The following is a 15047-nucleotide window of genomic DNA, read 5'->3' on the forward strand; positions in this document are numbered from 1 at the left end:
GACAGTCTCATTAAATGGTGAACATCATGATTACCATACTTTAAGGTTTATTCTAATAAATAATGTAGGAAAAATAATTAAAGACAATTTTAATGTTTCAAGGATTGTTTTTTAACTTGAGCATACACTTCACCCAAATTCAAAAGACTATCGTGGAGAATAATTTATAGTTAATACTCTTAATGCTTTGATATTGGATCATCAGTATAAATTCTATAAATATTTTCTCTCCAGTAGTATTGTGGTATATCTTTTTAATACATGAATGTTTGTTAAACTGGGATTGCCATTGAAAGAAAAGATAAAAGCAACAATTCTCTGTTCGAAAAGTATTTTAAGCTACCCTTAGGCTTCTAGTGTTCAGATGGCATAAAAATGTTTTATAGGTAAAACAGCTTATAACCCTGAATATTTGAGTAATTTTTTAAAAAAAACAAAAAACTTAGTACCTTATATTGCTTCTCTTGGCTCAAAGACCTAAACATGTGAACTTGGTTATTATTGTCTAGAACTTTTTTATAAAACTAAATAGGATAACTGATTAAAATGCAGCATATTGAATCTAGTGCTTTATTTTCTGAATTGCTTATTGACAACATATTTTATTGAATTAATAAATTCTTCTTACAGGTGATGGGCCACAGTGTAGAGATTATGTCATAAATCTTGGAGTTGTGAAACCTTTACTTTCCTTCATAAGTCCATCTATTCCTATAACATTCTTAAGAAATGTTACTTGGGTTATGGTTAACTTATGTCGGCACAAAGACCCACCACCCCCAATGGAAACCATTCAGGAGGTAAACAAGTGTTTTTTGTTTTTATTTTCAAACTGAAGTAAGTATTATGTGTATGTTTTTATCTGTGTATGTTTTAAAATCTGTATATTTTTCTCTTCAGATTCTTCCAGCTCTTTGTGTTTTAATTCATCACACAGACGTAAATGTGAGTAAACGCTTCATGTATTTTTTTATGTGTGTGTGTGTATGCATGTGAGATGGGGAGAAAATGTTATAATGGACATCATGTCAGTGTATTCTATCACATTTTTCCATTCAAGAGCTAAAATACATAATTTGACATTTTTGTACTCTGTATTTACTTACATCACTAAATTTAATTTCAGTAAGAAAATCAAGCCTAATTGTTATTTTGGTCTAAGCAATAAAGTATATACACATGTATATTAGTATTGTAAAAGTTACATTGGAAGTTCTTCAATTTGTTCATGAGCTTTTTATGGAATCTCATTTTGATAGCTTGACCAATAAGAGAATACATACACCCAATTTTTTAATTTTTTTTTTAGTATGTTTTTATTGATTTCAGAGAGAAAGGGAAAGGGAGAGATAGAAACATTACTGATGAGAAAGAATCATTGATTGGCTGCCTCCTGCACGCCCCCTACTGGGGATCAAGCCTGCAACCCAGGTATGTGCCCTTGACCAGAATCGAACCCGGGACCCTTCAGTCCTTAGGCCGATGCTCTATTCACTAAGCCAAACCAGCTAGGGCTGTTTTTGTTTTTTTGAAAGATAAAAAGAGCCCTAGCCAGTTTGGCTCAGTGGATAGAGCATTGGCCCGCAGCCTGAAGGTACCCGGGTTCAATTCCAATCAAGGGCATGTATCTCAGTTGCAAGCTTGATCCCCGGGCTGCACATCGATGTTTCTTTCTCTCTGTCTCTCCCCTTCCTTTCCACTCTCTCTAAAAAATCAATGGAAAAAATATCCTCGGGTGAAGATTAACAACAAAAAAACAGCAACAAAAACCTGAAAGAGGACCTAAATAAGTTGTTGGTTAATAAATCATTAAACAATCTTTTTAAGTTAAAAGGAGAAATGTTTGTGCCTTTATGCATGACTTTGTATTCCTATACATACACCAAACCGTGGACATTATTTGCTCTTTAATTTTATTTTTACTGTTTCTCCACTTATAGTGACCTTGGTAGTGGCTTTACTTGGTATAGAGATAACTTGAAATCCAGACAATAAGGAAAAAAATCAGTGCAGACTAGATTTTAAACATAACAAATAATCATTCTTATTAACAGATGGCAAAGGAAAAAGCAACACAGAAAGTATGAATGATGGAAAACTGTCCTGACTGCTTATAAAGCCAGTGTAGCCTTCAGTATGTTAGAAAAGCTAGCAATATATGTAATGGGTCAAGGAAATCATGTGGATTAAATGCATAGTAATAGTCAGGAACTTGTGTGGTTCTTTAAAAACACAGGTATGCCCTGACCAGTTTGGCTCAGTGGATAGAGCGTCAGCCTGCAGACTGAAAGGTCCCAGGTTCGATTCCGGTCAAGGGCATGTACCTTGGTTGCGGGCACATCCCCAGTAGGGGGTGTGCAGGAGGCAGCTGATCTATGTTTCTCTCTCATTGATGTTTCTAACTCTCTATCCCTCTCCCTTCCTCTCTGTAAAAAAATCAATAAAATATGTATTTTTTTAATGTTTTTTTAAAATTCTTAAATAAAATAAAAACACAGGTATGATGACCAGTGTTTGATCAACTGCTTCATTCCTTTACAGTTTCTAGGGTAATACCATTTTGTCAGGATCTCTCTAAAGCATATGGAACAAATTAAAGTTAGAATTATACTACATTAAGCAGTGACATAATGTACAAAACTCATTAGATGAATATGATCTTTTCTCTTATGATATTTTTTTTAGCTCCACATAGTTTAGGATTTTTTTGGTTTTGCTCCTTCAAGCCAAAGTCTTTGATAAAATTATAAATGTTAATATTTTACTTTTGCAAGATTTCCAAGAAAGAGTATTCTCAAAGTTTATACCTCTACCAGAAAACCAGACATCTTGTTTGACCTTATTCCGAGATGTATTGTGGTCTTTATACTGTTTATACCAATCAAGCTGAGATTGTAACTCTGTTTTTCTTGCTTTTATATACCTTTAATTTCTCAAACCAGTTTGCATTGTTCTTTTTTAGCACATGTTTACCAAGTAACAGCGTTTACTAAAAATAAAATATTTTTAGGTTAGCACTTAGCAAGTTCTTAAATCAGACTATCAAAGAAGTAAAAAATAAAATAAAAACAAAACGGCTTTCACAAACCATAAGTGAAACACTGAAATTTCAAATTTAGTAAACTTATCATGGAATATTAAATTTTTCTATTACAAACAGTATATATGAGAATGAATCTGATTTAAATTGTGATTTTGATACGAGCATATCAATGACTTGTTTACTATTGGACCTTTTATTTGTTATTTTTTAGTATATTTTTATTGATTTGAGAGAGAGAGGATGGGAGAGGAAGAGAAAGAAACATCGATGAGAGAGAAACATCAATCTATTGGCTGCCTCCTGCATACCTCCCACTGGGGATCAAGCTTGAAACCCAGGCATGTGTCCTGACAGGAAGTCAAACCAGTGACCTCTTCGTGCATGAGTTGACGCTCAACCATTGAGCCACACTGGCTTGGCACTATTGGGCCTTTAAAAAAATCTATCTAAATTTTATATTACAGTCATGCTCGGTTAACTTGAAATTTTTTGCTTATAAAAAAATTTTAGCCCTAGCTTTCTATCTTTCTCTCCCACTCCCTACCTCTTGAAAATTTTGCTCAGTGATTAGAGCATCGGCCCGAGGGGTCGTGGGTTTGATTCCAATCAAGAGCAGGTACCTCAGTTGAGGCTTGATCTCTGGCCCTGGTCGGAGCACATGTGGGAGGCAAGCAATCGATGTGTCTCTCTCACATCAGTGTTTCTCTCCCCCTCTCTTCCGCTCTCTCTAAAAATCAACTGGGGGGGGGGGGGGGGCGGGCCTGACCGGTTTGGCTCAGTGGATAGAGCGTCGGCCTGCGGACTGAAAGGTCCCAGGTTTGATTCCGGTAAAGGGCATGTACCTTGGTTGCGGGCACATACTCAGTAAGGAGTGTGCAGGAGGCAGCTGATCGATGTTTCTCACTCATCGATGTTTCTAACTCTCTATCCCTCTCCCTTCCTCTCTGTAAAAAATCAATAAAATATTTTTAAAAATCAACTGGGGGGAAAATATTCTCAGCTGAGGATTAACAAAACAAAAATAAACAAATTTTGGCATATGTTGGTACTCCAGGAAAAAAAAAGTTACATTTGTAAGTTAAAGTTTCATTGTTTCACATATTTTAATACGTTATGTGTATGAATTTTCTCATTTGGTATCTTCTTTTTACATTAAAAATATCCATAGAACTTTCTTAAATTCCTGAAAGGAGCAATAGCAAAATGATGTTTCCTCCTTCTGGGAGCTTCTTGGATGGTGTAAACAACATTGGTTTAGAATTCAAAAGGTTTCTAACTTCTCTGGCTTGTCTTTTGACAGAGTCCATTATTTAGAAAGGCTTTGAAAGCAAAGTTAAGTAGTTTTGATAGCTTGTGTAAATTATGCTTTTTGTTGTTGTTTTTTTTTTTTACCTAGAATGTGTGTTTTTTTAAAACATTTACCACAATGTCCTTGTATTTATCCCTCAGTCTGAGCATTTGAGAAAGAGAATTTCTTTTTCTCCTCTTTCATGTGCTGTATAGTGTGTTTTTATCTTAATGAATTAAGGTTAGATACTAAATTATGATAGAGATTATAATTAACCTAAACATTATGAATATGGCTTAAAATGTACATGCTTGATACAAACATTCATAAATGCTAATATTTAGTATAATAAAAAGATTCCAATGAGTTGAGGTGAGAGAAAAAGACAGACAGTACTAGAACAATTGTAAATTAGTCTGTATGGTTAAATTATTAAAATGAGAAGATACTTACTTAAAGGCAATTTAAACTTTCATTTTATTCATTAGATACTGGTAGATACAGTCTGGGCCCTCTCTTACCTTACTGATGCTGGCAATGAGCAGATACAGATGGTAATAGACTCTGGAATAGTCCCTCATTTGGTTCCTCTGCTCAGCCACCAGGAAGTGAAAGTTCAGGTGAGTTTGTTGTTAATAAAAGCATAAGTTTTTCTTACCACTAATTGCTTTAAGCATAACATTCAAGAATGGACAATGAAATCTAATCAGGAGTCCAAAAATAAGCCCATACATTTATGATAATTGATTTTCAACAAGGGTGCCAAGAAAATTCAATGAGCAAATAAAATTTATTCAATAAAGGATGGTGAAACTACTGGATATCCACATGTAAAAGAATAAAGTTGAACCCCTATTTCATACCATATTTAAAGAATAGCTTAAAATGGATCAAACACCTAAGTGTAAGAGCTAGAAGTATAAACTTCTTAGAAGAAAAAACAGGCATAAATCTTTATGACCTTGGATTAGTCAGTAGCTTCTTAGATTTGACACCACAAGCAACCAGGGGGAAAAATTAAATAAATTGGACTTTACCAGAATTTAAAACTTGTACTTCTTAGGACACCATCAAGAAAGTGAAAAGACATCCTACAGAATAGAAGAGAGTTTTGCAGTTATATATCTGAAAAGGGATTTGTATACAAAATATATAAACAATTTATTCAACTTAACAATAAAAAGATAAGTAACCCAATTTAAAAATGGACAAAAGATTTAAATATAGTTTTCCCAAGAAGACATGTAGTTGGTCAATGAGCATATGAGATTTTCAGCATCATTAGTCATTAAGGAAATGCAAATCAAAGCCACAAGGAAATACTTATACCCACCACGATGGCTATAATCAAAGACAGTAACAGGTGTTGGCAAAGGAGAAAGTGGAATCCTAATATACTGCTGGTGGGATTGTAAAATGACACAACTTCTTTGGAAATTAGTTTGACAGTATCTCAAAAAGTTAGACATAGAATTATTACAGGACCCACCAATTTCACTCTCAGGTATATACTCAAGAGAACAGAAAAAACATTTTCACACAAAAACTTGTACACGAATGTTCATGGCAGTATTATTCATAATAGCCAAAATGTGGAAATAATCCAAATGTTCATCAACTAATGAATGGTTAAATAAAACTAAGTCTTTCCATGCAGTACAATATTATTTGGCCACAAAAAAGAATGAAATAGTTATACATGCCACAACATGAATGCACCTTAAAAGCATTATGTTAAGTAAAAGAAGCCAAATGTGAAAGGCCATCATCTATTTTATTCCAATGAAATGTCCAGAATAGGCAAATCCATAGGAATAAGCACAGTGTGATTGCCAGTAACCTGGTGATGAGGGCAATGGGAATTACTGTTAATGGGCCCAGATATCCTTTTTTGGGGTGATGAAAATGTTCTCAAATTACATATTGGTTATGGTTGCACAACTTTGAATATACTAAGGAAACTAATTATTCATTTTGAAAAGATGAATTATATGTTATGTGAATTATATCTCAATTTTTTAAAAAGGAAACTGGATTGTTTGTAGACGGAAAAATTAGCCAAAAAAATCTTTAACAGAAAATGACCTGATACAACTAAAGAAAATAATTGACAATTCAAATTCATATGAATACGGAAATCCTATATATTAAGCAGATTCCTGCTTTCCTTCAGAAAAGGCACTTGTTTTTGTTAACCTATTGAAACACTAAACCTAAAATCTAAAATACTACCTTATTTTCTTTATGGCCCAAATTACTGCTAAAATTATCCTTATTGGTTCATTGACTGATTTCTACAATAATGTAAGCTTCATAAGGGGGGTTTGTATCCTATTCACTCTTCTGTTCCCTAGTCAATGTCTGACATAGCCTTTTCATAAAGCATAGGTTTGAATTAATGAATGGATCTTTCATAATCTGCCAGACATATGTCTCTGGTAAGAAGGAATATTTCACATAGAGCAACATCTCATTAAATCTTTTTATGTGTCAGACTGCTGCACTTCGAGCTGTGGGCAACATTGTTACTGGAACTGATGAGCAAACACAGGTAGTTTTGAACTGTGATGCTCTGTCACATTTCCCAGCACTTCTGACACATCCCAAAGAGAAAATTAATAAAGTAAGTATTTTTAAACACTATTTAATAAATAATGTAAAATATCAGCAATTTTTTTTCATTTGTAAAGTTAGGGACTCAGAAATGTCTATAATATCAATGTCAATTGTCATTTAGACATCAAGAAAAGATAAAATATTTTATTCTTTCTAACATGAATTAGTATGTGATTTTCCATAAATAAGCCAATTATAAACAGTGCGAAATTGGCTCTCTTGGAAATGATGAAATAAAGATAATCGGGTGTTGAATGTTGTATGAATGGAAATTTTTAATATGTAAGTTAAGTAATGTAAGTTTAATATTTTATAGATAATTAATAGAAAGCGTGTGTGCGTGTGTGTGTGTGTGTGTGCGCTCGTGGAGGCTATGGAAAGGGGGCACTGACTGGTGATGCTGATATTGGAGTGCATCTGAGGCTGTTGTAGAAACATATGGGTTGTTGATTACAACATTGCTGATGATTATGACCCAAAAACAGCTCACCTAAGTAGCCTAACACCCTAAAATCTTTAACAGGTTCATTAAATGTGTTCCTGTGATCTGATCCAAAAGAGCCTAATGCGCACTAGCTAATACTAATAGTTGTTTACTAGTTTCTTAAAGTAGAGAAAATGTTTTCTTTAGTATATTGATAAATCTGTTAAGTTTGCTAAATTATAGTCATGTTCTACATAGGATGTTAAGTAGATATTTTGCCTTGTTTCATGTTACCTGTGTCTTCAATGTTCACTTATTATCTATAAAACTTGTAAAAACTTGTAAACATCTCAACCAAAGTGGCACCAGTGTGGTATAAAGAGTAGCTTTAAAAGATCCTTAAGGTAGACCAATAAAGCAATCAAACATCTGGTTCTGCTTTAGCTCTTGAGAGACTTGGGGTAGTGAATTATTACAAATAAGTACATTAAAGCAACCCACTATTTCATTTTTCATGTCTCATTTATGGATAATTAAGATTTATCTACTTTGGCTAGGACTCTTGATCAGAGTAGAATAGAGAATAAAGCACATTATGTAAAGGGGATGTTGAATCTGTTTACAGTAGTTTTAGCATTTGTATTTGTGTTACAGCCCATTGACTCCTTAGTATTTGTTCATCCAATCTTCTTTTCGGTTTTAATGTTTGGGAAATGGCTTTCAAGAATTCTCTAGAAGGGTTATTTAGTTCATTGTGACTTTGATCAGGACCATTAGCATTTTGTTCAAAGAAAACATGAAAAAGGGATAGAGGAGTTGAGATTCCTATAATTTTTATTATGGAACTCATTAAATAATAAAATCATTTGGACATTGTAGTGAAGATGTTTTTTCTTAGTTCAGATGCAGATTTTATTTCTTTAATGAGAAATATTGAAGCTGTCTTGTTCTACAGGAAGCAGTGTGGTTCCTCTCTAACATCACAGCAGGAAATCAGCAGCAGGTTCAGGCAGTAATTGATGCCAATCTTGTGCCAATGATAATACACCTTTTGGATAAGGTAAGAAAATCATCTTGTTGTATCTGAGTAAGAGTAAAGGGTTTAAATTTAACAAATTATGTGAGACCTGGCCTGCGTGGCTCGATTGGAGTGTCGCTGTGATTGGGTCATGGGTTCCATCCTGGTAGGAGCACCTACCCAGGTTGCAGGTTCGATACCCAGTTGGGATGCATGCAGGAGACAGCTGATCAATGCTTTTTTCTTTTCTTTTCTTTTCTTTTTTTCTTTTCTTTTCTTTTTTTCTCTTTCTTTCTTTCTTTTCTCTCTCTCTCTCTCTCTCTCTCTCTCTCTCTCTCTCTCCCCACTTCCCTCTAAAATCAATTTTTTAAAAAACTAAAAAAATTTTTTACAAAACTAAATTATGTCAATGTATGCTTTTCTGTTTATTTAAGTAGAACCTATAGAATTGGCATGAATACTACCACAAAGTGGTATTAATATTAAAACTTTTAAACCCAGCAGTTTTTATATACAAGAAACATTTCTTTTTAGGAACCCTTGATCTTTCTATGTCATTCTTTTACTAAAATTACTATTATCCTTGGATTTGTTAAACATTCATATTATTACTACTGATTATACATGCCTAATGTATTGTGCTAAGCACTTTAAATATATTACCTCATTTAATACCATTGCTATATGAGGTTAAGAATTATCCCATCTGACAGATGAAGAAACTGGTATAGACAAATAAATTGCCCAAGACCTAACTGCAAATAAGTGTGCAATTTAATCATAAGTTTGTGTCATACCTCATGTTTACATTAACATTTGAGAAAGAGACCATTTAAAATGTCACAATCACAGCATGAGGGTTTTTCTGAATACTGGTCTATAAAGAGGCAATATTTCTCTTATTTTTCTCCATGTTTTATACAAACTGGTAGTAGAAACTATTTCCTGGTAGATTAGGCTTAGTTTGTAAGGCAAGAATCCTTATGCACTACTCTGTACTTTCTAATGATTCACATTAGGAGACACATTCTGTCCTGCTTCAAGTGAGATTGATGAGTGAGGTCAGGTGTTCTCAGCCTATGCCAGCTGATTATTAAGTTAGACATCAATCTTTCCCATAATGGCATCTATTGTGATCATTGCCTGGATCCTTATTTTACTAAGAAATTCAAAATACTTCTAATTTTGTCATTCTTTATGTATTTTTCATTATTCTTCAATAAAGAACTTTTCCTTATCAACTATTGTTTTATAGGGTAACATATTTTACATAGGCAAGGCCAGATAAATGCTTGATTCTTGTTTATTATTGCTCAATTTTTAGAATAACATGGTTTCCTAATAACCTCAAAAGTAGACTAGGGTGGCATTTTTAATATTATTAAGAAACTAGAGGCCTGGTGCACAAAATTTGTGCACTAGGGCGTGGGGGGGGGGTGTCTCTCAGCCCAGCCTGCACCCTCTCACAGTCCGGGACCCCTCGGGGGATGTCCCACTGACAGGGAGCCGGCCTAAGCCAGGAGTCAGACATCCTGAGTGCTGCCACAGAGGTGGGAGAGGCTCTCGCCACCACCGCTGCACTCGTCAGCTGTGAGCCCAGCTCGGCTTCTGCCTGAGCAGCGCTCCCCCTGTGGGAGCACACTGCCCAGTAGGGGGCGGTTCCTGCATTGAGCGTCTGCCCCCTGGTGGTCAGTGCACGTCATAGCAAGTGGTGAGTAGCCTTAGCATATCATTAGCATATTATGCTTTGATTGGTTGAACTGCAGACTGGACACTTAGCATATTAGGCTTTTATTATATAAGACTAGAAGCCCAATGCACGAAGATTCATGCAAGAATGGGCCTTCCTGCCCTAACTGGTTTGGCTCAGTGGATAGAGCATCGGCCTGCGGACTGAAAGGTCCCAGGTTCTATTCAGTCAGGGGCATGTACCTTGGTTGCAGGCACATTCCCAGTAGGAGGTGTGCAGGAGGCAGCTGATCGATGTTTCTCTCTCATCGATGTTTCTAACTCTCCCTCTCCCTTCCTCTCTGTAAAAAATCAATAAAATATATTTTTTAAAAAAAAAGAATGGGCCTTCCTTCCCCTGGCTGCCGGTACCGCCTTCGCTCAGGCCCGGAGCCGCCTTTCCGCCTTCCCACGCTGCCCAGAGGCCCGGAGCGGCTGGGGCAGTGTGGAACACCTGCGTCGTTGCCATGGCAACAACGCAAGCATCCTGCCCCACCCCTGGCTGCTGGGTGCCTGCATATGCAAATTAACCCACCGTCTTTGTTGGGTTAATTTGCATACTCATTGGCTGGTGGGCATCGCAAAGGTATGGTTAATTTGCATCTTTCTCTTTTATTAGTGTCGATTGTGGATATTTTTGTCCATTATAGTTCTTGCTGGCACTCGGGTTCCCTGACCAATAGGAACCTCTTAAATTTGGTGTCTGGTTTTTGTTTTATTTTTTTTTTACATCACTTTATAGTTTTTGAGAGCTTCTTTCTTTTTGGGTATGACATGATTCCCAGGCTTATCTTGTATATTTTCTGACCTGGACCTTGAAAGAACTATTTCTGCAGGATGTCCTGGTTCCTTTTTGTAGAGAATTGTATTTCAGGATCATAGTTCAGGTACTAAGGATGATCTTTGCTACAAGGTTGTCTTTGTTTCTAGGCCCGAGTGAGCAAAAGAGGTGATAATGTATTTTTTAGAAAGTGAAAAATGTAATGTTGTGAACATGAAAATTTATAAAAAACAAATCATGAATGAAAGGAAGCTATTGGATATTACTGTCTATTTAAGATAATAGTGTTTTTATTTTCACTTCTTTGATTTTATATTCTTATCTTTTTTATTCTGGAAATCTTCCTGAAAAGATTGAGAATATATGAGATATAAAATCTATCAAAATAAAACCACACTGTCATAACAACATGAGTATTCCATTTTTAAAAATATTGGTTTTGGTTATATAAACCATTTATGTGGTTTCCAAGTAAAAAATACATACCTTGTTTTATTTAAAAGGGCTAACTTACATTTCTGTCCATTTCTCCTTATTCTTTCCCTTTCTTTACAGATAATAGTTTTTATTAGTTTTCGGTTTATACCTTCATTGTTTCTTCTTTAAATATAAGCAAATGCCTATGAACATGCTCATTTTCCTACCATTCCTTTTTTTCTTGCATTGTTTTTTTAAAAATATTTCTTTTGAAATATTATCCTGGAGATCACTCCCATTACATGAGCTTTCTTATTCTTTTTTCTTATTTTTGTTATAGCTACATAGTATTCCACTGTATATATGGATGTGCCATAATGTGTTCAACTTATTTTATTTTTGAGATGTTTGTAGTGTTGTGCTATTAAATAGTACTTTAAAAAGTAGTTTGTAAATTGTGTGTGTGTGTGTGTATGTGTGTGTGTGCGTGTATGTTTTGCACTCCTACTAACAGATATTTGGAGTTAATCTAATAAATAAGGGTAGATATCCCACTGCAGTTTTAATTTTCATTCCTCTTTTTTATATATATTTTTAGTTAATACATCATAAGCATTCTTCAAGGTTGCTAGCCTTCTTAAAGTTTAATAACTGGTTATTATTTCATTCAGTAGATTTACTATAATTAATTATTCCCCTGTTGAGAATTTGAGTTGCTTTTACTTTTTTTAATATATATTTTTATCGATTTCAGAGAGGAAGGGAGAGGGAGAGAGAGATAGAAACATCAATGATGAGAGAGAATCATTGATCGGCTGCTTCCTGCATGCCCCCTACTGGGGATCGATCCCACAACCCGGGCATGTGCCCTTGACCAGAATCGAACCCGAGACCCTTCAGTCCACAGGCCGACACTCTATTCACTGAACCAACCTGGCTAGGGTTGCTTTTACTTTTTAACTGTTATGTGCTGCTAAAACAATATATAGATAGATACATAATATTACCTTGTTTTAAATTATTTTCTTGGTAAATTATTAAAAGTGAGATTACTAACTCACATGAGAAATAATTTTTAAGTATGTTTTTCAATTTATATTTGAAAGGAAATATAATGTTTTCACCATAATCTTAATAATGGTGGGCATTATAATTTCTAAAACTTTTTGTTTAAAAGGATACTTTCTTTTAATTTGACATTTCTTTGATTAAATTGTACATTTTTCTGGATTTCTTTTTTTTACCATTTTATTTTATCCTTGACTTTATTTAATCTGATACTATTGAACAATAATACATATCAAGTCATAACAAGTCTCCATGTATTTATGGTAAATTGGGTTCAAAGGCGTATTTTAATAAGTAACAATTATGTGTGCCTCTAGAAAGACTAGTAGTAAACCTGGTGAAATATTTAGCAGTTGAAAAATGATTTCAGTTGTGGTGGGATGTGGAAGGATTGAGCAAAAAAAGAGAAAAAACTCATGAACACGAATAACAGTGTGGTGATGGGTGGGGGTGTGTAGAGGAAGGTATAGGTGGGATAAATGATGATGGACGGAGACTTGACTTGAAGTAGTGAACAATACAGTGTACACATGATATGTTGTGGAATTGTGCATCTGAAACCTGTATAATTGAGTTAACGTGTTACTAATAAATTCATTAAAAGGGTGGGGGGGACTCATTTCAGAAAACAGTTTTTCCATTTTACTTTGTATTGGAGTTTGTATCCTCTCCTTTGCTTTGCTTTTGCAGGGGGATTTTGGCACTCAGAAAGAAGCTGCTTGGGCCATAAGTAACTTAACAATTAGTGGAAGGAAAGATCAGGTAAGTTCAGCTCTTATTTATTTCTCAGTGGATAGAACGTCGGCCTGTGGACCGAAGGGTCTCGGGTTCGATTCTGGTCAAGGGCATATACTTCGGTTGCAGGCTCCTCCCAGGCCCGGGCCATGGTCAGGGCTTGTGCAGGAGGCAACCAATCAGTGTGTTTTTCTCACACCGATGTTTCTGTCTCTCCCTTTCTCTTCCACTCTCTCTAAAAATCAATGGAAAAATATCCTCGGGTGAGGATTAACAAAAAAAATCATAATTTAAAATAGTAGAAAGATAACAGACATTCTGTGATAGGGTTGTGCGAGTGTGTGTGACCTTGACTTCCTTTAGTTATCTACACTAATAACAGAGAAACATGGTAATTAGCGTACAACCGCTACCCTTTTCATTGGCTAATCAGTGAGTATATGCAAATTAACTGTCAGCCAAGATGGCAGCCGGCAGCCAGGCACTGAAGCGAGCATGAGGCTTGCTTGCTGCGGACTCCCAACGTTCCCCGCCTCACTTGCTGGCCTCTCAGCTGCAACTCTAAGCAACTATGTACTATGTTGCAAATAAGAAGCTAAACAAAACACCAGAAACCAGCCTGACTGAAAGCCAGCAGACCGAAACTTTGTATCGATGTTTTCAGCAGCGAGGCCTCAGAGCTAAAGCTGGCCCAGAATAAAAAAAATAAAAAAAAAGGAAACAAGGAGCGGTTGGAAGCTACAGTCACTCGCTTCCGGAAAACAGCCCTCAGCCCCTCACCCGGACTGGCCAGGCACCCCAGTGGGGACCCCCACCCTGATCCAGGACACCCTTCTGGGCAAACCAGCCGGCCCCCACCCATGCACCAGGCCTCTATCCTATATAGTAAAAGGGTAATATGCCTCCCAGCACCAGGATCAGCGTGACAGGGGGCAGCGCCCAAACCCCCTGATCGCCCTGCGGCTCTGTGTGTGACAGGGGGCGGGGCCACAACCTCCCTATCCGCCCTGCTCTGTTTATGACAGGGGAAGGCGCCCCAATCCCCTGATTGCCCTGCGGCTCTGTGTTTGACAGGGTGCAGCACACCAACCCCCTGATCGGCCCTGCTCTGTGTGTGACAGGATGCGGCGCCCCAACCCCCCCCCCTCCCCCCCACGGGCCCTGCTCTGTGTGTGACAGGGTAGAGCCATAACCTCTCCATCGGCCCTGCCCCGAGTGTGACAGTGGTGGTGCCCCAACCCCCCTCCACGGGCCTTGCTCTGTGTGTGACAGGGTAGAGCCATAACCTCCCCATTGGCCCTGCCCTGAGTGTGACAGGGTGCAGCGCCCCAACCCCCTGATCCGCCCTGCTCTGTGTTTGACAGGGTAGAGCCATAACCTCCCCATTGGCCCTGCCCTGAGTGTGACAGGGTGCAGCGCCCCAACCCCCTGATCCGCCCTGCTCTGTGTTTGACAGGGGGCGGTGCCCCAACTCCCCTATCGGCCCTACTCTGTGAGTGACAGGGGGGAGCTCCTCAACCCCCTGATTGACCCTGCTCTATGTGTGACAGGGTACGGAGCCCCAACCCCCCCGATGGGCCCTGCTCTGTGCGTGACAGGGGGTGGCGCCGCAACCTCCCCATCGACCCTGCCTTGAGTGTGACAGGGGGCGGTGCCCCAACCCCCCAATCGGCCCTACCCTGAGCGTGACTAGGGGTGGCATCGCAACCTCCCGATCCGCCCTGCTCTGTGCATGACAGGGGGCGGCGCTCCAACTCCCCAATCGGCCCTGCTCTGAGCCTGACCAGGGGCTGCACTTAGGGATTGGGCCTGCCCTGTGCCACCCGGGAGCAGGCCTAAGCCAGCAGGTCGTTATCTCCCGAGGGTCCCAGACTGTGAGAGGGCACAGGCCGGGCTGGGGGACCCCCCTCCCCCCGCCCCCCCGAGTGC

At 37.7% G+C, this 15047-nt stretch overlaps 1 protein-coding gene and 1 non-coding gene across 4 annotated transcripts in view; both read left to right on the top strand.

The window, feature by feature from the left end:
* KPNA4 (karyopherin subunit alpha 4) overlaps positions 1-15047 on the top strand; it is a 49856-nt gene that overhangs the window by 27947 nt on the left and 6862 nt on the right. For 2 of the 3 annotated variants that reach the window (XM_023744003.1, XM_006102672.3), the window contains exons 9-14: positions 631-800; positions 901-945; positions 4820-4951; positions 6826-6954; positions 8327-8431; positions 13074-13145. In XM_023744003.1, coding sequence (XP_023599771.1) covers positions 631-800; positions 901-945; positions 4820-4951; positions 6826-6954; positions 8327-8431; positions 13074-13145 — 653 coding nt within the window. The remainder of the gene's footprint in view (positions 1-630; positions 801-900; positions 946-4819; positions 4952-6825; positions 6955-8326; positions 8432-13073; positions 13146-15047) is intronic. The other variant, XM_023744002.1, reaches the window with a different exon arrangement.
* Positions 7168-7503, top strand: LOC111823231. The gene has a single exon (XR_002826230.1).

This window comes from Myotis lucifugus, unplaced genomic scaffold (genome assembly GCF_000147115.1).
Source record: "Myotis lucifugus unplaced genomic scaffold, Myoluc2.0 scaffold_423, whole genome shotgun sequence".
Taxonomy (NCBI): Eukaryota; Metazoa; Chordata; class Mammalia; order Chiroptera; family Vespertilionidae; genus Myotis; species Myotis lucifugus.